The 22,051-nt window shown below is 39.1% G+C and overlaps 4 protein-coding genes across 11 annotated transcripts; all 4 read left to right on the top strand.

Annotated features, from left to right (window-relative positions):
• The first annotated feature begins 1,245 nt into the window (after window positions 1–1,245).
• Window positions 1,246–2,925, top strand: Naa20A (N-alpha-acetyltransferase 20 A). Of its 3 annotated transcripts, XR_011396359.1 has the most exons (7): window positions 1,247–1,415; window positions 1,528–1,643; window positions 1,705–1,834; window positions 1,894–2,030; window positions 2,105–2,166; window positions 2,487–2,619; window positions 2,713–2,925. XR_011396359.1 is itself a non-coding variant. In XM_014239467.3 (6 exons), the coding sequence occupies exons 1-6, from the start codon at window positions 1,363–1,365 to the stop codon at window positions 2,764–2,766; spliced, it is 552 nt and encodes a 183-aa protein (XP_014094942.1). In that variant the 5' UTR covers window positions 1,246–1,362; the 3' UTR covers window positions 2,767–2,925. The 3 variants fall into 3 exon arrangements, 2 of the variants coding, with proteins under 2 accessions (XP_014094942.1, XP_069965604.1); XM_014239467.3 differs by lacking the exon at window positions 2,487–2,619 and having other exon boundaries at window positions 1,246–1,415; XM_070109503.1 differs by lacking the exons at window positions 2,487–2,619; window positions 2,713–2,925 and having other exon boundaries at window positions 2,105–2,341.
• Window positions 2,926–2,941: 16 nt separating this feature from the next.
• LOC138855644 (uncharacterized) lies at window positions 2,942–3,829 on the top strand. Its single transcript, XM_070109502.1, has 3 exons — window positions 2,942–3,148; window positions 3,215–3,368; window positions 3,439–3,829. The coding sequence occupies exons 1-3, from the start codon at window positions 3,016–3,018 to the stop codon at window positions 3,782–3,784; spliced, it is 633 nt and encodes a 210-aa protein (XP_069965603.1). The 5' UTR covers window positions 2,942–3,015; the 3' UTR covers window positions 3,785–3,829.
• A 2,656-nt stretch (window positions 3,830–6,485) lies between these two features.
• Amun (protein amun) lies at window positions 6,486–10,352 on the top strand. Of its 3 annotated transcripts, none has more exons than XM_070109497.1 (4): window positions 6,486–6,782; window positions 7,169–7,882; window positions 8,050–8,361; window positions 8,425–10,352. In XM_070109497.1, exons 2-4 carry the CDS (start codon window positions 7,408–7,410, stop codon window positions 9,174–9,176), a joined length of 1,539 nt encoding a protein of 512 aa, XP_069965598.1. In that variant the 5' UTR covers window positions 6,486–6,782; window positions 7,169–7,407; the 3' UTR covers window positions 9,177–10,352. The 3 variants fall into 3 exon arrangements, with proteins under 3 accessions (XP_069965598.1, XP_069965599.1, XP_069965600.1); XM_070109498.1 differs by lacking the exon at window positions 6,486–6,782 and adding an exon at window positions 6,819–6,905; XM_070109499.1 differs by lacking the exon at window positions 6,486–6,782 and adding an exon at window positions 6,938–7,018.
• A 3,083-nt stretch (window positions 10,353–13,435) lies between these two features.
• On the top strand, window positions 13,436–20,275 carry FucT6 (alpha-(1,6)-fucosyltransferase 8). 4 transcript variants are annotated; one of them, XM_014239488.3, is made up of 5 exons: window positions 13,436–13,755; window positions 16,150–16,624; window positions 17,460–17,994; window positions 18,057–18,481; window positions 18,542–20,275. In XM_014239488.3, exons 2-5 carry the CDS (start codon window positions 16,389–16,391, stop codon window positions 19,194–19,196), a joined length of 1,851 nt encoding a protein of 616 aa, XP_014094963.3. In that variant the 5' UTR covers window positions 13,436–13,755; window positions 16,150–16,388; the 3' UTR covers window positions 19,197–20,275. The 4 variants fall into 4 exon arrangements, with proteins under 4 accessions (XP_014094963.3, XP_036215192.2, XP_036215189.2 ...); XM_036359296.2 differs by lacking the exon at window positions 13,436–13,755 and adding an exon at window positions 13,796–14,395; XM_036359297.2 differs by lacking the exon at window positions 13,436–13,755 and adding an exon at window positions 14,421–14,624.
• The last annotated feature ends 1,776 nt before the right edge of the window (window positions 20,276–22,051 follow it).

The following is a 22,051-nucleotide window of genomic DNA, read 5'->3' as shown; positions in this document are numbered from 1 at the left end:
ATCATATATTTTAGAATAGTAATTTTAGCCAACAACCGACATTTGAATGCGAACAACGAACGCGCATGTAATTCAACGAATACCTCCGAAAATTTGTATGAAAACAGTGCGTGGCGCACGAGACGAGAACCCACAGTGAGTGTGAGTTTGTTTGTGTGTTGCGCTCGGTGTTTGTATTGGTTGGCTGCTAGTCTGGCACAATTTTTCTACACATCGAAGTAATTTTTACACAACTTTTTGTCAAATTATCCTTCAATTTCGTATCTGCAAAGACTATGTAATGTCTTTCCTTATTTACGTCTTTGAATCACAATAAAAACTCCTCAGCTCACGCGTAACAAAACGCACACAATCAATTTAAAACTTCCCGCAATGAATTTTTCATCTTCACTGTTTATGCTTCTCACTTCCTTTAGCAGCTACTATGTCTTAGCACGAATTCGCTGGCACTGGTGCTTATTCGCCGCGCTGCTGTTCTACGGTCGCCGTATCCGTCTTTTACGACTACACCGCTCTCGTCACTCACTATTGGCCCACTTTCATTTCATTTAGCCTTTATCACTTTTATAATTCATATCACTACCTTCGAAATTATAACAAAGGTTTTTACGTCTTTTTTAGTCACTTTTCAACTTAATATTAGTTTATACATCTTTTTTTTACCAAATATATTTGATCCGAAATAACACAATAAATGCGACACGATGCGTTTCGCTGCGAACAAATTGTCAGACCAAAAATTGAACAGCGATTGAACGATGACGAGCAGCATTGCCAAGCATGTGTTTTTTAAACATGTAAAGTGCTACAGCGCCCTTAAATATGGCTAAAATAATTAACAAACATTTAATATTTTTAAGAATATTGCAGATAGATAGTTTTAAATAACTAAAAACATTTATCCATTTCAACTAATTTACTGTTATGATAAATAAAACATCAGTTATATCTCATAAGCTAAATCTCACATCGAAAACACATGTTTCAATGTTATATTTTGATCTTTTCCTCTGTCGGCTTATAATATAATTGTAATTCTAACAGAGTGAAAGTGAAATCAATTTAATAGCTAAGTGTAAATTTTCAATTTGCTTTACGGGTTTTTTCTTTCTTTGCAATGAAAATTTAAACAGTTTAATAATTAAGAGCGAATTACTATTCTATAAATATAGTTGTTGTAAATATATATGACACTGCAACACTGTTTTCAGAGTGCTCTCTCTTTTAAACAACTGATTGACAAGGCTCTCTCTAGTTCAAGCGAACAGCTGTTTATGAGTTGAACGTGTAATTTTACCATTATACGAAAATTTAAATCACGGTTAGTTTTTAATATAAATATTTACATTTTTTATTTGAAAGATGACTACATTACGTCCATTCACCTGCGATGACCTCTTCAAATTTAATAATGTGTAAGTACAAAATATCGCTTGGTTTTCATCACAACCGTTTGCGATTTAGTGCTGTTTATTTAAAAAACGAACCTTTTTTTTTACAATAAATGTGGTTTTTAATACTTCACAGCAACTTCGACCCACTAACCGAAACTTATGGGCTTTCATTTTATACACAATATTTGGCTAGATGGCCTGAGTACTTCCAGTTAGCCGAATCCCCAAGTGGGCAAATAATGGGTTACAGTGAGTACAAGGCTTTGAAACAATTGTTAGTCTTTGACATATATATTGTTTCCAACTACAGTTATGGGCAAGGTTGAAGGTCATATGGAAAATTGGCACGGTCATGTAACTGCTTTAACCGTTTCACCGGACTACAGACGTCTAGGCTTAGCTGCATTACTTATGAACTTTCTGGAAGATGTTTCCGAAAAGTATGTAAATTTCTGTCCAACTTTTTTGTGTTTGCTGTAAAGGCTTTTACATTTTTTAGAAAACGTGCTTATTTTGTTGATCTGTTTGTGCGCAAGAGTAATCAAGTGGCAATCAACATGTATCAAAATTTGGGTTATATAATTTATCGTACTATACTTGATTACTACGCTGGCGATCACGATGAAGATGCTTATGGTATGTTTAAACGTGTTTGAAAACTACTTACATATGTAAATTATTTTAAATAATTCCATGAATTTTTAATGTAGATATGAGGAAGGCACTCTCGCGAGATGTGGAAAAGAAATCTATTATACCATATACACATCCGGTACGACTGGAAGATTTAGATACCAATTGAGTTTAAATGTGCATTTTTGCTGCTTGCGGTCATCATAAAACACACGAGCATCCTTAAACAAAATAATTCATAAAAAGCATTACCAACAAAAGTCAAAACAAACCAATATACTACATACATACAATAAATAAATTATAAATCAAAACTCTTCCTTCTCAAATGTGGCTAATTTGTTGGCGTCAATTGCTTCTGCATTTCTATAAAAGCTGTTAACGCGCCTACTGTTCTGTATTTTTGTAATAGATGTGTTTGTATAACCAATTGTTTAAAATCATTAATTCTGCTCTTAGGGCTGTAACTAATTATTTGCAAACTACTACATATATCTACTATTAAACAAGTAAAATCAAAGGCATGAGCTATGAAACGCTCTTTCAAGAGTAAATAATGCAACACAACATAACACATTCTAACAATAACAAGGTAAATTCATTATTCATAAATGTATGTGTAAGTGTGTGTTTAACTTGAGCATTAAATTCACTTTAAGTTGTTAAAATTTTTAATTTTTTACAGATAACAATACATCAACTACACCAAGCAAACCAAATGCACCTTTCTCCGACTTAAAGTCGATGTTAAAAGGGTTTCAGAAATTGCAAGTCCATGGCATCACAACTGATGTAAATCCTAATGCCTATATTTATTTTATACGTTATTCATATCAGTTGTTGGTTTTATGAATATACTTCAAAAGATTTTATTAAAATTATTACATACATATTCGAACACTTGTTTTTTATTTTGGTAGTATTAACAAACAACCATTAGACAAATAATGTTTGGCAACGAAAATTTCATTCAAAAAAGCAAAAAAATATGTTGGAGGAAAAACTAATTAAGGAAATTCAGCAAAACGAATGTCTTTGGAATAAATACAATCCGGACTATAAAAATAAGCGAAAGAAGGATATCTGCTGGAGCTGTGTATCAAATAATGTCGGCGAATCTGGTGCAAATTTCGTTCATTAACATACACTTCTATCAATATTTATTATCTTTTCTTATTCTAAAACAGTGGAGGCATGTCGCAAGCGCTGGAAGTCTTTGAGAGATCGTTTTGTAATTGAATTGAGCGCAAGAAGTAAAATGGGCGGCAATCTGCATACAAAGAAGGAATGGCTGTTTTTTGAGCAACTATTTTTTCTCACAGCCGGCATGACGCCAAAAGGGTAAAATAGTTTGTTTTATTATTTTCAGTTTGTTTGCTTTTATGTGCTCACATACTAGTTAAACTTTTAGTTCACAATCCGCGCCATTGCTCAACACGCAACTGACGCATCAGCCTAAATTGAAGAACCCCAGCGACAAAAAAGAAAAACAACTTGAAACGCCAAGAACCACCGCGCTGAAGGGTGCCAGTGTCGCTCTGGGCTCCGATGCACAACGTTATGCTAACTTGGATGAAACTTTTCGCACACTCGTGGAGAATTATTTGAATTTTGTAAACACCTACAAACAGTCCGCCGATCCGTTCCTGGCTGTCATACAAGAATTTTTCGACAAAGTGCCACAACACCGGCGTACAGCATTCAAAATGGAAATACTCAACTACACCTACAAAATGTACATGGAAATGAAGGATTAAGCAATAAAAATAAGCGCGACTTGTTAAACGCGGCATATAAGACAACTTTTTAAACATTGCACTGTTTTTCCCCCTACATTTATACGACTTTTGCTGCATGTGACCGGAAGTAAACTTACTGCGTTGAGTCAACTTGTTGACAAAGTGACGGTTATTTTCGCCGAATAACTGCGATTTGAATACACCCGAAATTGGCATTTCAACGTCTACCAATTTGTTATAAAATATAGAATATTAGCAGATTGCTTTGGCGCTTTTAGACTTACGTAAAAATTCTTCTATATGTGTGTGTGTATGTATGTATATATGTATTGCGAAAAACCGCAAATCATGCTGCTACCGGAAGTAGGCCATGCGCGCAAGCGACGTTTATTAGTAGCTGTCATAAATTGCTACAATTCGCACAGTTAACAGTAAATAAGTAAAATGACATATGCTTAGCACTTTTCCATTAAATGCATATACAAATTCAAATATTCTTGGTAGCTTCATGTTAAGACTTCAGCAATCAATAAGCCGATTTGATGGCTTTAAAATAAATATTTACAATATTACATATGTATATTTGTATATATTCATACACAAGCGAATTCATGCAGGGATATTCGCTGTATAACAGTTTATTCTAAATATGTATACTTGTGTACTATCCTGTCTCTCTAGATTCCCTAGAAAAAACGTGTATATATTTTTTCCTTTATAACCTTGGTATCTGCTGTATAAGTATATTTTCCAAATACATACATACATATGTATATACATATTCCATTTTGCAATACTTCGTTCATTCGCTCGTTCTTTCATTCCGTATCCGCCATCGCACATTAATTATCACGTTTTGCCTTTTGCTGCCCCTTCGCCATTTATCTTCGTTTATAATACGCTTTTGATTTTACCGTCTTTCTGCTTAGCCTTCGTTGCTTCAGCAAAAGTAAAAGGCAAAAAGACTTATGAACGCTAGGCACACATACACACACCCTCCATTTCGCACACACACTCACATCCTACAATGTGCAATACAACACCAATAACAGCGTCAGCGATGTGAAATTCAAAAATGAGAAAGGCAAAGCAACGATTATTCAAAGGAAATACGAAACAAGCGACAATTTACAACATCGCTTTTTGTGCATTGAACAACGTAGCAACAATACACAATGCCTGCAATGGCATAAGCGGTCGCAGCAGAAACGGCAATGTAACCAGAACCAGCGATGAGTCGGCAACCAGCTTAGCAAGCATTCATTAACGAACGTTGTACGTTGTCGTCTATTCATCGCTCCCTGTCATTGCGCCTGTGTGTATGTAGTTGTTTTTCTGGCCATTAATGCCGCACACAGTTGTCGCTTATCGACATACATCGAGTTTTTCAACCGAAGCGCAAAGTCGCCGCAAAGCAACAACACAACGCGTGCTGTGTTTGAATGAGTAGAGAAAACGCACAGCTGCTGCCAAAAGGCAAGCGCATATGGTGTCGTTGTAGTTGTCGCTGCCACTATACAGTCTGCCATCTTCACACACTGTGTGTTGTTGTTTTTGTAACAACACACGGTTGTATTATGGCCTGCCGCACGAACACAGCCAACCACTTCGGTAACGCTGAGGGTCGTGCGGGTTTTTTCCATGCGCTGTTTCGATTTTCGCTGTCGCTGGCAATACCCGATTACAATTATTGTCTTTTCTTGACGTTTGTGTATGCGCATATGGATGAATACCTACAAAGTTAGATGTAAATTTTAGCAATTATACACACTGTACTCTTAAATGTACATTAATGTAAGTGTATGCTTGTAGAATATTTTTAACTGAAGAGTTATGTATGTGTTTGGGTTCAAAATCTTGTAAAATTTACATTTCGAGATAATTTAAAAAAATGAGCACGAAAAAGGTCGAAACGGTCACTGTGCGGTGCACAGTTCACTAGCCGTTCCCATTTGTTTGTGGAATGTTTCAACGTCGCATTGCAACCCTGAATCAAGATAGTCGCGAATTGTATAGCGAGCGGTCGGCGAACGAAGTCGATTTGTGCAGTGCCAGCGATTACCGACGAACTTGGAACAAATGGACGCGCTTGGTTGCCGTAGAATGAAATAAGTAAAACGAAAAACCTAGTGAATGCAACAACAAACACGTTGATGAAGTTGCCATATAGTTGCAAACGTAATGTCCATAATTTTGTTCATATACTGCCAACACACATATGAAAAGTAATTTCTAAAAACACTGTTGCCCTACACAAGCAGTCCACAGCATAACTTCTTGAAATAGCGATTTTAATAGAGGTTAATTGTTTATAGGCATCACATTCATGTCAGAGTGCTAATAATTTGTATTTGTACTCCTTTTAAAACAACTAAACTCTCTTAATTAACATAAGGGAACTTGCAAGAAGTGAAAAAAGGAGATCGGTAACTGGGAGTGCTCAGGGCATATATTAAATATCCTATAAATTGACGGTTAGCCGGCAAGACAGCGATTTATTCACGCATGTGCGTGGTTTTTTTGGTGGGTTTTAGTAATTGTCGAGGTGGCATGGTCATACGAAACAGAAGGCAAACAAGCAGGCAAGTGAACGCAAACTGAAAAATCATCGGTCAGGCAGCAACGTTTTCGACGGCGACTAGTTTAGGTAAATCTCAAATCGCAATCGCACCGCACAGCAACGGCAACGGCAACGGCAACGACAACCCGAGTACGGCAAGCAGCACACAGGCACACAAGCACACATAACTCAGAGTGAACAGTGTGAAGGCGCTGTTGTCGCTGAAATAAAAGCAAAGCGAGACACAACGACAACGAAGTGTACCACAAAAAGGAAATGAAGATAAAACGAGAAAAAGAATTCTGTCGATTTTTATTCGTCGCTCGCGTAGACTGCGAAACTTGAAAGTGAATTGAAAATAATTTTTACTGTCAGTGGCGTAAAGGAGGTGATTTCGAAGATAAAGTGTAGTTTTCCAGGCGCAAAGGAGCCACTATTGACGTATTTTGAATTGAGGTGAGTGCAGAATTGTATTTAAGAAAGTAGCTGTGTAAATTTAAAATTAAATTAGTAGTTGTAATTTGGAGAGAAGAAAGTTTGCCAGTGCTAAAAATTAGCTCAGCGCGTTGTTTCTTAAGGGTAAAAATGATTTTATAATATTGTAATCAGGACAACACTTTCTGCAAAAAAATCCATAGTACAAAACAAAGCAATGAAAAGAATTCGCTTATAAATATAAAAGGCAAATAAATGTGAGCGTTCTTAAAATGTGATAAACTTAACGCTTTAAAAGCGTTTGTAATCAATTATCGCAATAAAATGTGCAATTTTAGTAATTTAGGATTGGTCAGTGGCTATTCAATATTATAAAATAACCAACATACGTTTTATCTTCCACACAGCCATTACGACTCATCCACCACCATCACAAATACCATTGTCATTATCATCACTACCACAGTTGCGTGTGGTACCAACACTAGCAACAAGCAACCACCAGTGCAACCACTGTTTCGCTAACCAGCATTGCCATCGATCGATCCATCTGCCAGCAACAGAAATAGCAACTCGCACATATATTTCTCCGAGTATATATAAAGTTGTCAGCGTGATCGCCACAATAAACACAGCTGTCTTCAATATGACAAGCAACAAGGACACTGCGTCGTTCTTTGAGAACGGGACAACGCATCAATTCGAATACTGTTACAAACTTTATCCACAAGTGCTGAAGCTAAAGGCAGAGAAACGCTCTAAAAAGCCTCAAGAGCTTATTCGTTTGGACGAATGGTATCAAAATGAATTACCAAAGTTAATAAAAGCACGAGGGAAGGATGCGCATATGGTATACGATGAACTGGTACAGACCATGAAATGGAAACAGTCGCGTGGTAAATTTTATCCACAACTTTCGTACCTGGTCAAGGTAAACACACCGCGTGCTGTTATGCAGGAGACAAAGAAAGCTTTCCGAAAACTGCCTAATCTAGAACAGGCCATAACGGCGCTATCAAATCTTAAAGGCGTCGGCACGACTATGGCTTCGGCGCTATTGGCGGCTGCTGCCCCTGATTCAGCACCGTTTATGGCAGATGAGTGCCTAATGGCCATTCCAGGTTGGTAATAATGCTGTATTTGATATATTGTACATACGTATATACATATAGGTGTGATCTAATTAAGGTCAAGAAAATATTTACCCACAAGCATACGCTTACTAACGTAAAAATTTCAATTTAGTATATCTTATTCTATAATAATTTTAATTTTATTTGGATTGCAGAAATCGAGGGTATCGATTATACCACCAAGGAGTACCTCAACTTTGTGCAACACATCCAGACTACTGTTGCACGTTTAAATACAGAGGCTGGCGGAGAAACACCACATTGGTCTCCCCATCGTGTGGAGTTGGCACTCTGGGCACACTATGTGGCCAACGACTTGAGTCCGGAACTTTTGGATGAAATGCCCGGACCAGGTGCTGGCGTTGGTGCAAATACCAATGGAAGCACAATTAAGGCAGCAACACAAACAACTAAAGTGCTTGCAGGAGAGGATACCAATGATGGAGATGAAGAGAGCTTAGGTGCAGGTGTGTAGAAAAATCCGATTTTCGATATTTCCCAAACTTTATTAATTAAATATGTCATTTTAGCTGACAATGAACACATTATTCCAGCACCGATTGCGACAGCGCCGACTGCCTTGCAGGATGGCGATTCAAACTTTGTTTCGAACGACTCCACCTCACAAGAACCCATCATTGATGAGAACACAACCCAGACCACAGCTACAACCTCAACCGACGACGGCGAAGTGGGCACACCGCTCGCATCCGATTCAGAGAGCAACTTGGAGGCACCCGAAAAGGCTAAACTTAAACTTAATAATAGCAACAGTAGCATAAATGCGAATACAAATAGTAATAGCGATATTGTAGGCATTGAACATGGTGTCGCTGACAACAGCAACAACTGCAGGCAGAAGACTGTAGTCGATGCGTTAGTTGGTAATAGCAATGGTAATGGTAACGGTACTTTAGTGTCTTTGGGAGCAGCCGGCAGTGATGGGGAGAATAGCAGTTGCCTACGCTCAACAGGCAACGAAGAGGCAAGCGAGGAAGACGATGTCGATGCTGAGGACGACAGCAGCAACAGCAACAGCCGCCACATCGAACAGAGCCACCAATCGATAACCCCGCTATTTGGTGGCAATTTAAACGATTCTACAAATTACACAAACGCCAACGCCAGCGATTCTAACAACGATTCCACGCTTAGCAGCGCTGCCGGTGTCGTACCGCAAAAGCGTGCACTACAATGTGACGACGCAAGCAATGTTGACGGTATTTTTACGGCGGATGAAGCCAACAGTCAACCAGAATCGAAAAAAATACGAAGTGATTAAGTAGAAGACGCAAGCAAAGTTTTCGAACGGGCTAGTGGGGTATAGCGGTTTAATTAGGGCGTAATTGAAATATTTAGCATATAAGGAGCGAACGCGCTGGCCGGTGGGCAGGTGAAAAGACACATACCTAACAATAATAACACTACAACGTGCCGCTATTTAGAAATATGGGCGAAACAGCGCGTGTAGCATTGCAGGATCACATTAATTCTATAATTTTAAGTAAAATTTTTACGGTTAACACCTTAACAAAAACACACTGAAGTGTAACAAGTTAGTAAACTAGAAATAGGCGAGCGAAAAAAGCAAAGAAATTGCGTTTATCAAGCGTTTAAATATGCCAAAAAAAAAATATATTTGACATAGAAATCGTTATAGATGCCTGTAAGCCGAATTGACGAAAACTGGACGCGCAGTTGTCACAGAAAAAGTGCTGTTATGCAGCAGCAACCAATGCCTTGAAACTATACAGCGCCCAGAAATAACTTGCACTCGCTTGCATGCTTTCTGTTTCGAGCAGCTGTAAAATTTGCATTTCATTGCCGTTTTTAATTTACCATACATACACAAGTAATTTTATTTTTATTTTTTATTATCAGCTATTTATCAATAAATAAGAAAAGCTTCAAAATTAACACTTTCTTGAAAGCGAAAAAAAATAACTTTAGTTTAATCATATTTTTTACATAGTTTATCATTAAAGCGTATTTATTTCTGCATTTTTACCACAAAAGCGAAAACTTCAAAACACAATACTTGACTTAAAGAACTAGCTAAAAAAAAAAACCATTACGTACATGTTTATTAGTTTACGCTAAATGTAAAAATATGCAAATACGTGCATATACTTACTAAAAGCATACTGATATAATGAAAGTGGGCAGGAAATGTGCGTAAAACGAAAAGTATAACGATACAATTATGGAGCTAAAGTATTGCAAAATCATAACACGAAATTATAATTATTAAAATATTAAAAATACAGTAAGTAATGCAAGTTATTTTTAATTAATTAGTAGCGTAATGTATACTACATACTTTAAAGCAAAATTACAATGCAACACAACACACTCACATACATACATAAATACATGCAAGCAAATATACATTTTACCAATTGATTCAAGCACACAACTGCAAAGAAATTTACTACAGAATAAACAGTGATAAAAACAACATGAATTGCTTATATTTTACACATGCGAAAAATTTGTTTCAAAAGTTAAGCGGGTAAATATGTTGGATTAAAAGTTTTTCAAATTGACTACAACTTCGGCAAGCGCCAAAAACATGCTGCTAAGTGTTTTCCGTTGGATCTAAAAGCGAATCTATGCACACATGCATGCATGACAAACATTTCTATCGCCAACATTCTTTTCGTTTTAAGCAAATGAAAGTATATTAAAAAAATAATAGACAAATACGCAAAGTGATCAACAAATTCCACTACTACCTTAAATAGCAAGCAAAATATAAAATACAATACGAAAATTTTTACAATAGCGCATTTACAACTTATAGCGAACAAGCAAAAACCATATACAAGAAGTCGGTAAATAATTTTAGGTACACATAATGACATTTAGTTGTAATATAAATAAGAAACATTTATAAACAAATATAGCAGAAAAGAAAAAATGCGATATTCAAGCATAAAATAAATTTAAAAGCATAAATATACTTAGGTAATAAAAATTTTGTAGTAAAAAAAATCAAAGCGCAGCATAAATATTGTAGCATTATACAATAAAACCTGGCTACTATTTAACAAGCTACATAAGTTGGGAATATACCATGAAATCGAAAGTGTAACACTCCGGCCGCCGCAGAGCGGGTAGTTGATGCACGTTGTTGCGAAAACGTGCAGAGAAAAATAATGCAATTGCAATGAAATAGCAACAGCAACGGTATATAAAGAACAAAATGATTATAAAAAGTAATATTAACAAGTAATAAACACACATTTAAAATAAAGGTACGCATTTTCATTTTCAAAACGGTTTTGGGAACGCGCTTGCAATTGCATACTTGCTGTAGCCATAAGCTAAAAAATCAATTAAAAGAATTAACTGCGCTACGCTGCAGCGCCTGAGCAAAAAGCTGTTGGTAAGTCTAAACTGCTGCCGCTGCATAATGCCAATATATGTATGTTAGTATGTATTTGACAATTTCGCATTAACATTTGCTAAGCGCTGATGTGCCGCTAACAACTTCTTAGCTGGCCAAAGAAGCATATTTTTATATAAGCAGCGCTTTTGATATCAGCATTATACTTGCTGGATTTCCAAAGCTCCAACTGATTTGATTGCTGATTAAAAAGCTTTTACGATTTTTAGCTTGAGTAAGAAGCTAGCTGGTATTAGAATGTTACTTAATTTTGCATACAACTTACTTGCGTAAATACATATAACATACATATGTTTATAAAACGTTTATAAATGTTTTGCTTGAAGCAAAATGGCGCAGCCAGTTTCCGTTGCAATTTGTGTATGTATATATATATATATTATTTAAATGAAAATATGAATTTTCAATAATTTTCAAGCTGCTTTTGTTAATTCTCTAAGAATCGTACGCTTTCGTGATAACTCGCTGCACTAACAGCTCGTTGTATTAATTTATTCAAATTACACGCATACATACATATGCATGTATACCGATACCAATACATAGATTAGGCATGCAAGCTTGCTTTGCAACGAATTTAACGCTTTTTGTGCAGCAATGCATTAGCGAACTTCCGCTAAAGCACAGTGTGTCGAAAGTTCATAACTCCAGCCAAATAAAAATGAGTTCAGACTATCTCATACAAATAAAAAATGTATACATACGTAAGCATTCACTTGAAAATCTGCTTTTCATGCATATTGAACAGTGTAATCACTTTCAAAATGGCCAAACACGACACTCGTCGTCGGCTTGTGACCGATGCAAGCAAATAAAATCTAAACAAACACAAGCGTATGTGTTTACCATAACATAATGCGTGTGTGTGTGTGTGTGTATGTGCCGTGAAGCCGGCAAAACGCCACCACCAACAGAGCAGCTGCACCGCTGGAGGATGAACGAAACAAAAGGCATTGGTGGCAGGTAGCAAGCAGCAAGCAGCAGCGTTGTTGTTGCCGTTCGCCTTACTACGCTTGTCGCTCGCACGTATCCGGCAACGCTGCGCTTTGTTGTTGTTTACATTTTGCTTTTGTGCCGCCTTCGGCATTAATACACGATTATTATGTACACAAATAGTTGGAATAACAATGCAAAGGGAGAATGCAGATGTATGGCGGAGATGAGTATAATGCGAAAGGGCAATAAATTTAGATGCGAACGAGCAAACGAAAATAACAATGTATAGCGGATAATGTGGAATGGCAGACGGCGAAAACTAAACAACCCCCGGCATTTGCGATTTGTTGTTTTTGTTGTGAACGCAGGCGGAAGCAGGCACAATGCGTGATTTGGAAAATGCATACACACATGCTACATATATACATATGTGTGTATGCTTGTATGTATGTGAATGTATGTTAACACAATCTAAATTTCTAATGTATGACCCTGTTTGCTGGCGGTACGTGCTGGAGGCGACATCTCTGTAAGCAGCGCTAAAACAGCGGAACGATACCCTAACACACGCTCATATACACACATACATATATACATAGTGCAATATGTATTGTCAATTCGCATATGCTCAATAGCTAGGTACATCCGGTCTTTTCAAATGGACCGTATTCACAATATCCGAGTTCAAAAATACTACAAGAACGACAGGTGCGTTAAGCACCAGCAAAGAGACTGGTTGTTGTAATTATATTATAAGGAAAATATTGTTGGAATGTTAGTCGTATGGTTGTATCTAGCCATCTAGAATACGGAAAGAAGTTATGCACTAGCTAACCTAACCTAACATTTCACCAGATATGTATTTGTGCTGTGCTTCAATGCCCATGGAAACTACCAGACTGGCGCACTGCTACTACTTACCGATCCAAACCGTGTTAGATCGTCGAAAAAACCATATAAAATCCGGCTCCCATTAAGGTAGAACCGGCTTAATCTAACGTGACCCTTGCGCAACTTCCGGAATAGAGCCCGATATGACAATTTACTTGGGCCCAACCACTTAAACAGCGTATGCATACTCGCTACAAAAACAGCAACATCCAGGTTGGCTCCATATATGTACATAAGAAATATTCGCAGAAATCTCTTATTAATCCACATCTTACCAAAAAAAGTATGCGGTCACCTTGGGTTATACCCAAAAAATGCCCAACAAACCGGCAGTTTTACGTAAATTTGTTAGTGCTGCCGCTTGGCAACTCGTAGATTGAGTGAAATCGAGTTAGTAAAGGCAAATGTCGCTCGTCCAGCCACTAAATGCATGCTAGTGCGCCGAGCAGCCATTCAGTGGATAAAGCGGGTCGCTCAAGTGAGAATGTGTCTTCAATGAGTGCGCAACTCGTCTGCCGTAGTGGGAATATTTATTGACTTCTGCTATACAAATTTGTTGCTGCAGCAAAGTTTTTACAACAGAAGCATTCATATAAGCAATACGCAAATTAAACTGGAAATCAATGTAAGCAACACACTTCACAAGCAAATCGCGCATGGTGTTAATTGCAGTGAATCATTGTTAGGGCATAGAAGAGCTGAAATTTAAACAAATGAAATTGGAAAATATTTTGTGTCAGCGTTTTAGTAGTTGTAAAAAAGAAAGAAAAAAAAAACAAAAAAAAAAACGAAAGCGAGAGAAAATCGAAATTTTGCTTTGCTTTGCATTGGTGCTTTGTGCAAAGAAATTTACTTTGCGCTCCCACCGCTACCTCAGCGCTCAGCTACTGCCGCGTTTCGCGGACAGCGGTCGGCGCACATCCAACCGCCCGCCCGCCTGCCCGTGCGCTACACAAAGCCATCACATATGCCCGCACTTCACACAGAGAACTTAGAAGAAGAGTTGTTCTAAGTTCTCTGCTTCAACAGCGGCTGTCAAGCAGCGCACACAATAACAAAATATAAATAACAAGCACTCGGCGCTCACACGCGCTCCGTACATTTTTGAGTGATTTTGCTTTGAGCGCCAGCTGCGTGTTTTTATTTTATTTACAATTTCGTTTTATTGGAAATACTATATCTAGGAGAATCTCACTCGCTCACTAGTTAAATGATGCGTGGCATCAATAAATAAATTCATTGTGTGCAGTTTCAGCAAAAATCTGGTATGCTTAAGATAAAAATTTGATTATGACAGTAATTGTTGGGGCGTACATTAACCAAAAAAAAGAGTTAAAATTATATAAAAAATAATTTAAAGTCATTAGTGGTGTGTCGCTGTCTTATCAAGTTAATTACTGACGTGTTACAGTTGATTTGCTGGCGTGGAATTAGCAGATCAAATAAATGACAAAAATGAGAAGAAATGAAAAGCAATTAGTGTTAGCAAAGCGTGTATGTATGTGTGTATGAAGAAATGTGTTGACACGCTCGTCTGCTGTTTTAAGTTCTTTCTACTATCAGTGCTATGTGTAAATGCACATACATATATGTATATGTACATACATACATACATATAGCACAAGGTGGAGTAATGAGTGCGGTCAGTTGTGGCGCTAGGCGTGCTATTTTGGTTTGTGTTTGTTGTACTTCATAAATTGCGGTAAAGTGTGACTAAAGCAGTATGTGCGCCCCACGCTATTGTGACATTTATACATACATACAAACATATTTATAGCATATGTATGTCGCTCGTGTACATGTTAACAAAGAAATTCTGTGGTTGCAAAAAAATTTTCCCTAATATTTGTTGCCAACGCTGCGAGTGATAAGTAATTAACCTAAAAGCTCCCAAGTGTACGGCAACACCAATTTCATTAGCACAACACTACGCAGTTTCATTAAATTAATGCGTAAGTTGTCCTACACTCGCTGATAACAGCATAATCGAAAGTACAACTAATTTGCTGTTAACGTTAACCGGTGCATAACAAAGCAAAAGATATCGTTACAAACAGTACGGAAGTGGCAGCGCCTCGTAGGCACATCAAGCAGGTATTTCCCGCAACACCTGGCGAAGTAAAGCATTTAATCGACAGCACTTCATTTGCGACCGTTTTCCGTTAGGCACTCAACTCCATACATAGTGGAGCCAATAGACGCTTAAACGCCTGCATCCCGGCGAGTGGCGTCCTTGTAGTCAAACAGTTATCCATAGCGTAAAAAGTGAGTTGAATCGCGTAACCAGCTTGACCCTTACGCAAGTTCATTCTGGATATTGTAGCAAACCAAATTCCTTCGCATACAGATCAGGCTCTGACATTTCGAACATATAATATGTGCTGCATGCAAAGAGTCCCCATATAACACTAACCACCACTTCACATCTCTGGTGTGATCTGCTCATCTAACTTTTTCTTTGTGCGCAGCGTGTCGCGATTTTTCCCAGTATGTCTCCGTGAACTGTGTAAGATGTGGCAAGAAGTCTTCTTTAGTCTCCAGTGCTACTTCTAGGCTGTGATTAAACGCTCCTAAATATGTGTATTCGGTTTCGAAATACAATACATTAAAAAAGTATTCGATTTCTGTATATACTTCTAAAGATTGAACTCATTAACTCAGTCAGCAAGCGTGCCATTTATCTTTTGTCGAACTTTATAGTGAAAGCTTAACTAATAACATTACACGACGTTCAAACACAATTTCGACGTTATAATATAGGGTGCTTTCGAGCTGGCAATCACGACAGCAGTGTTGCAAATTTGCCAAAGTATCACTTTCTGTGTGAATTTTGTTAATTTTCGGCAACACTTGCAACAGCATCACGTTCTACTGTCACTGGCAACACTAAATTTTTGAATGCTTATCAGCAGAGTATCAGCAAATATGCAACACAGTAGCTATACTGCTGCAATTATTACGTAGCTCGAACGCAGCCATATGCTTATTGATATACAATCTTTATTTCGCTAATAATTAGTTCAATACATCGACTACCTCTCCATGGAACTGAGGAACCACAGCGACGAATGGAGCAGTTATTGTTAGAGCGGCGCCCAATCTTTTCCGACACCTCCAATTTCAATTGAGAAACGTACATATCATCTACATACATATGTGCGATAAAAATTTTCTAGCTGACATCAAACTCTAAATCACAGTAACAACAACAGACGTTTTCCTTCAAACAAAAAATTATTCATACAAAATTTCAACCAAATGTCCTTGTTGCGACAATTTTTCGGCTCCACATCAAATTCATGGATACGTGCGCTCGTCATCTTCGTACTCACCTGGGCGCTGCTCGTTTACGTCTTTGTCAATAAACTCAATACGCAGCCGAATGCGGACATAGATACGATAACGGCGAAACGCATCAATCAGGCTTTGCAGCTGCTCGAATACTCAAAGCAACGCAATGAGGAGCTGCGTCAGATGATTGAGAAGCTTTCGAGGTGAGTAAAATAGTGTAAGCTGCAGCGATAAGCATTAATGGCGTATGTGAGCTGTGTGTAGTACGTTTTAGACCACCCCAGAAACCGCTGTGCACAAGTCTTGATTCAGCTATCAGCCATACCATGCACCTTCTGCATAGCTCGTCTAAGCTAGCTTGCTTCAGAGCTGACACGCAGGATCAAAGTGCCGAATGCTAATTAATTGGGCACGCTTTAAGAACCCCAAAGTCTTACAGCTTTTCTTAATACGCGCTTTTATAGATTTATTAAAGCCCTAGCAGCAACAGCTTACGCAGACCGCATAAGTCGTCATGTGAACAGTGCTGAATTGTTGTGATACACAACAAACAAATTCAATGCATTGCCATTCTTGCACTCCAGCTGCACACGCGCCAATTGTTTGCGGATTAAGTACGCTCCGGCTTCCTCCTCAGCTGCGTGTCGCACACGATTGCTTGCGCTTCCGTTTGAATAGCACAATACCAAGCGTTGTGCGTCCTATGCCGCGGTTGTCATTATGGCCGCGTAAGCGGTCTTCGCAATTGTGCGCCGGTTGTGTGCGAGAGATTACATGCGTTCAAAGTGTGCTTGCGCCATGTAAAGTGCGCGCTGATTAATGCAGTGCTGCGTAACGGTAATTGCGCGTGTAGATGTACAGCAATTTCCAAACGTTTTGAATGCTCAGCTAATTGAGCTGCAACGCAACCGTGTTACCTTTGTATATAAATGCCCAAACTCAGCTGAAATGCCCATGTTTGCTTGCGCCATGCCAATTGCACTAAGATTAATACATTAACGTTAAGCGCTTCTACTTTTCTTTTTACTCACTGCACAGCGACCAGATCGATAAGCAATCGGCACAGCGTCTAATCGAAAAGCTCGAATTTAATTTACAAAATTCCATAAACGTACAAAATCAGGATGCATTAGCAGATTTTATGGGCGCCGGTGATGGTGATAGCGGTGCGGACACTTTCGGCAGAATGCCGGTACCCAATGCAATCGCACAGAGTGCGGCAGACGGCGTTCACGAGCCCAGCTTAGAATATGAGCTGCTGCGTCGACGCATCGAATCGAATGTCGGCGAAATTTGGAACTATTTTAGCAGTGAATTGGGCAAGTTGCGCAAGCGCGCCGCGCCAACGCAGGCCGAACTGACGCAGGACATCAATGAGGTGTTGCAGCTAGGCGCCGAGCATAAGCGCTCGTTGCTGAGTGACCTAGATCGATTGCGGCAAGTGGATGGTTATGAGGCATGGCGCCACCAGGAGGCGCGCGATTTGAGTGATTTGATGCAGCGGCGTCTACACTACTTGCAGAATCCGAAAGACTGTGCGAATGCGCGCAAGCTGGTATGCAAACTCAACAAGGTAAGAGCTGCGCGTTGTAACACTGCTCTGTGCTTATCAACTGAAATGTTCTATTTGTGCAGGGCTGTGGTTATGGCTGTCAGCTGCATCATGTTGTTTACTGTTTCATTGTTGCCTATGCGACGGAGCGCACCATGATATTGAAGTCGCGCGGCTGGCGTTACCACAAGGGTGGTTGGGAAGAGGTTTTCCTGCCGGTATCGGAGACCTGCTTGGACGCAGATGCTGCGCATGCGAGTAATTGGCCAGGGCGTCATGATATGCCTGTGCTGGTACTACCCATCATTGATTCGCTCATGCCGCGTCCACCGTTTCTGCCGTTGGCCATACCTGAGGACCTGGCACCGCGGCTCAGACGCTTGCATGGCGATCCGATTGTCTGGTGGATAGGACAGTTCTTGAAGTATTTGCTGCGTCCGCAAAAGGGCACATTGGAGTTCCTAGAGTCGGGTCGTGCGAAATTGGGTTTCAAGAAGCCTATTGTGGGGTACGTCTATATATGCCTTATATTTTATTGTCCTGCATTTATAATAAAACTCTTGTGCAGCGTTCATGTTCGTCGCACGGACAAAGTCGGCACCGAAGCCGCCTTCCATCGCATAGAGGAGTATATGACGCATGTTGAGGACTACTTTCTCACTTTGGAAATTAATGGTACCGTAGTGCCGCGCCGCATTTTCCTTGCTTCCGATGATGCGCGTGTCATCGAGGAGGCGCGCAGCAAATATCCACAATACGAGATCATCGGCGATCCCGACGTGGCGCGTATGGCCGCCGTCTCCACGCGCTACACCGACACCGCGCTCAACGGCATCATACTCGACATACATCTGCTATCGCTCTCCGATTATCTCGTCTGCACATTTAGCTCGCAAGTATGCCGCATGGCCTACGAAATTATGCAGACACTGTATCCGGATGCGGCGCACCGTTTCAAATCGCTGGACGATATCTACTACTATGGCGGGCAGAATTCGCACAATCGGCAAGTGGTGATCGGTCATGCAGCGCGCAATCAATTTGAGATCCATATGAAACCAGGCGACCTGGTGGGCGTGGCCGGCAATCACTGGGACGGCTATTCCAAGGGTCAGAATACGCGCACAAAACAAGCGGGACTATTTCCCTCGTTCAAGGTGGTCGACAAGGCGGAAACCGTCAAGCTGCCGCTCTATGAGCAGGTGCAGCAGGGGCGGCTGTGAGCGTAAGTGTAACGAGAAAACGCGTATAAATCAAATTTATGTTTTTCTTTGGGGTCAGTGTATGTAATTTATTTTTTACTAAATATTTTTTTTTTTTTTTATGTTAGCATAAATGTTTTAGTGCTGTGCAATAATATTCTGCTAGATGCTAGATTTTAGTCAATAACTATACACACATGCAAGTATACATATGTATATATTTTTATACAAAATTTTCGATATGTGACCAAAGTTAAGGCGACTTTGGCTTTGGCGACGTTGATTTTGCATTCGAATTTCTATAATTGATAGACAAGCTGCACAAATTCCTTAGTATAATATTTGTAAAATAATTTTTTGATTGGAAATCATGTTTATTTATTTTGAAAAAATTTATAAGTTACTAATTAGGTAGTTATAAGCATGTTAAAGTAAGCAGAAACCAAATCAATTGAATTTTTATAAAAAAAAAAATACACACGTATCTTACATAAAAGCTACAATAAAAAAAAATCCAAAAAATAAGAATACGTTGTTAAGTAGGATAAAAAATAGAACTGGCAAGACTAAAACACTCGAATATCCGTTTATTATGCGTATACATATATATGTATGTGTGCATGATACCGTTACAATGACAGCTTGTCCGGTTCCACGCACTTTGAAGCTGAATTGCACGAAAACGTTCAAATAAATTGCAAGCGCTTTATCCAAGCAATATTCCAGTGTTGAGCTTAGCATTTAGAAAATAGTGTTACGCAGCGTTGACGACTGCATGTATAGTAAACAGGTTTTTTAGAATATAATTTGCGACCGATGCAGAAATACAATTAAGCTAGTGTTCAAAATAAAAGTACTAACAAAGTATTGCATCAGTCTAAGAAATATCAAACACCGTTTTTCAAACCAGAAACCGTCGAAAGTGAAACTTTATTTTATTTAATTTTTGTTGTTTTGTTGCGAAGCACAATGCGTTTTAAAACGTAAACCATATACTTGACAAAATTTGCACATATTTGTAAGAATAGATTCATAATTTGAAAACTGTAATTCTTAAGCATAATTATTAAATAATAAGTACAATTAAAAATGAAAAAAAATACGTCTTTAATTTGCGAAACTAAAGTTAAATATATATATACAGCGTAACTATCTACCAAAACAAATTATATAACATTTATATTCTGCAGTTTTTATAAACCGCTAGTTTTCGTTTATTTTTTATACTTCTCCAAACCCCACATTTTTATTTACCTTATTGTTCATTACAGGTTGGTTGCAAAGTTTATGCACTCGAAATGAAAAAATACTGTTTTTGGTACGCAATATATTTTTTAATGCAATATAATCTCCCTTAACTTCAATACACTAACAGCTTCTTCATTCGACGATAAACGCTTTCCACGAAGAAATTGTTTCAGGTTTCTGAAGCGGTAGTAGTCGCTCGGCGCCAGATCTGTTGAATACGGTGGATGCTCAAGTGATTCGTACTTTAATTCGTTGAATTTTGTCATTGTTAAAACAACAACTTTGTGAGCAGGTTTTTTCAGAATTTTTTTGTGCTGCAAACCAGGTCTTTTCTCACGAGTTTTGTCAACCAGCTGCTCTCAAAGGTTGCTATAATATTCAGAGTTGTTTGTTTTACCTTTCTGCAGCTAATCAGGCAACAAAATTCCGTTTGCATCACAAAAAACTGTTGCCATAACCTTCGTTGCTGATCGTTGTGACTTTGTGTCCTGCTTTGAAGCCGACACTTGTTCATACATTATCCTTTGCTTTTAAAACTTTCAATATAAAGAAACTAATCACTGCGCAATATTAAATTTTTTCCTTTCATTTCAAACAACAATACGAAAACGATCGACCACTTTAACTTAAACTGTTGAGAGTTATTACTGTAACATCATAACTATAATTTGAAAATATTTTTTAAAAAGTAAAATCTTTTCTTTCATAGTTCATTCGTGTAGTGGCGGTTAAGTGCGCGTTTAACTTATCGAGTATTTCTTGTATAATATTTACGAGTGTAAGCTTAACGACTGTAGTGTTTTTCAGGCGGAAGTGGCTGCTATTAAGGCGGCGGTAGAAGTACTGCTGCGTAGTGCAGCCTCGTTTGTAGAAGTGAGCATTCACTCTGATAGTAGGGTAGCAATACTAGCTTTGAGCGCGCGTACCGCTCAAAGCTAGTCAAGGAGTGTCTGTCCTCTTTAGAGGTAGCGTCTGGCTATTTCAACATCAGGCTCGTTTGGGTGCCTGGTCACAGCGGAATCGCTGGAAACTGCAAAGCCGATGAGCTAGCCAGGGGGGCACCTTTGCCCCGCTCACATCGGAATGGGATCGGGTAGGATCTCCGTTAGCGTCCTGCGCTCTAACTTTGGATCAATGGACCTCGCGTGCACTCAGCAGACGTTGGTCGACGACTAGGTCCTGTGCGACCGCGAGATCCTTCTGGCCAAGAGTGGATCGCAGGAGGTCGGGGGAACTTCTCGCCCTGAGCAAAGTGCATCTAGCCGCTATTGTAGGAGTTCTCACTGGACACTGTCCAATGGGCACTCATGCGGTACGGCTTGGTGTACTACCCGATGCCAGTTGCCAAAGTTGTATGGAGGAGGGCGAGGTGGAATCATCCCAGCACTTTCTCCTCCAATGTCCGGCATTCGCTAGGCTACGATTGAAATATCTCGGCAATCACACGTTTGGCGGTCCTGAATACCTATCCGTAATGGATATTGGCCGTCTTAACAAGTTTGTAGTCAGCACAAGACGTCTTGTCGACTTGTAAGGGACTATAGGAGTCGTAGGTATCACAACGGACTGGCGTCTTAAGCTGTCCAAGTGGTATCCCTTCTGGGATCGACCTCCTAACCTAACCTAAC

Source organism: Bactrocera oleae, chromosome 5 (assembly GCF_042242935.1).
Source record: "Bactrocera oleae isolate idBacOlea1 chromosome 5, idBacOlea1, whole genome shotgun sequence".
Classification (NCBI taxonomy): Eukaryota; Metazoa; Arthropoda; class Insecta; order Diptera; family Tephritidae; genus Bactrocera; species Bactrocera oleae.
This window is presented reverse-complemented; position numbering and strand designations above follow the sequence as displayed.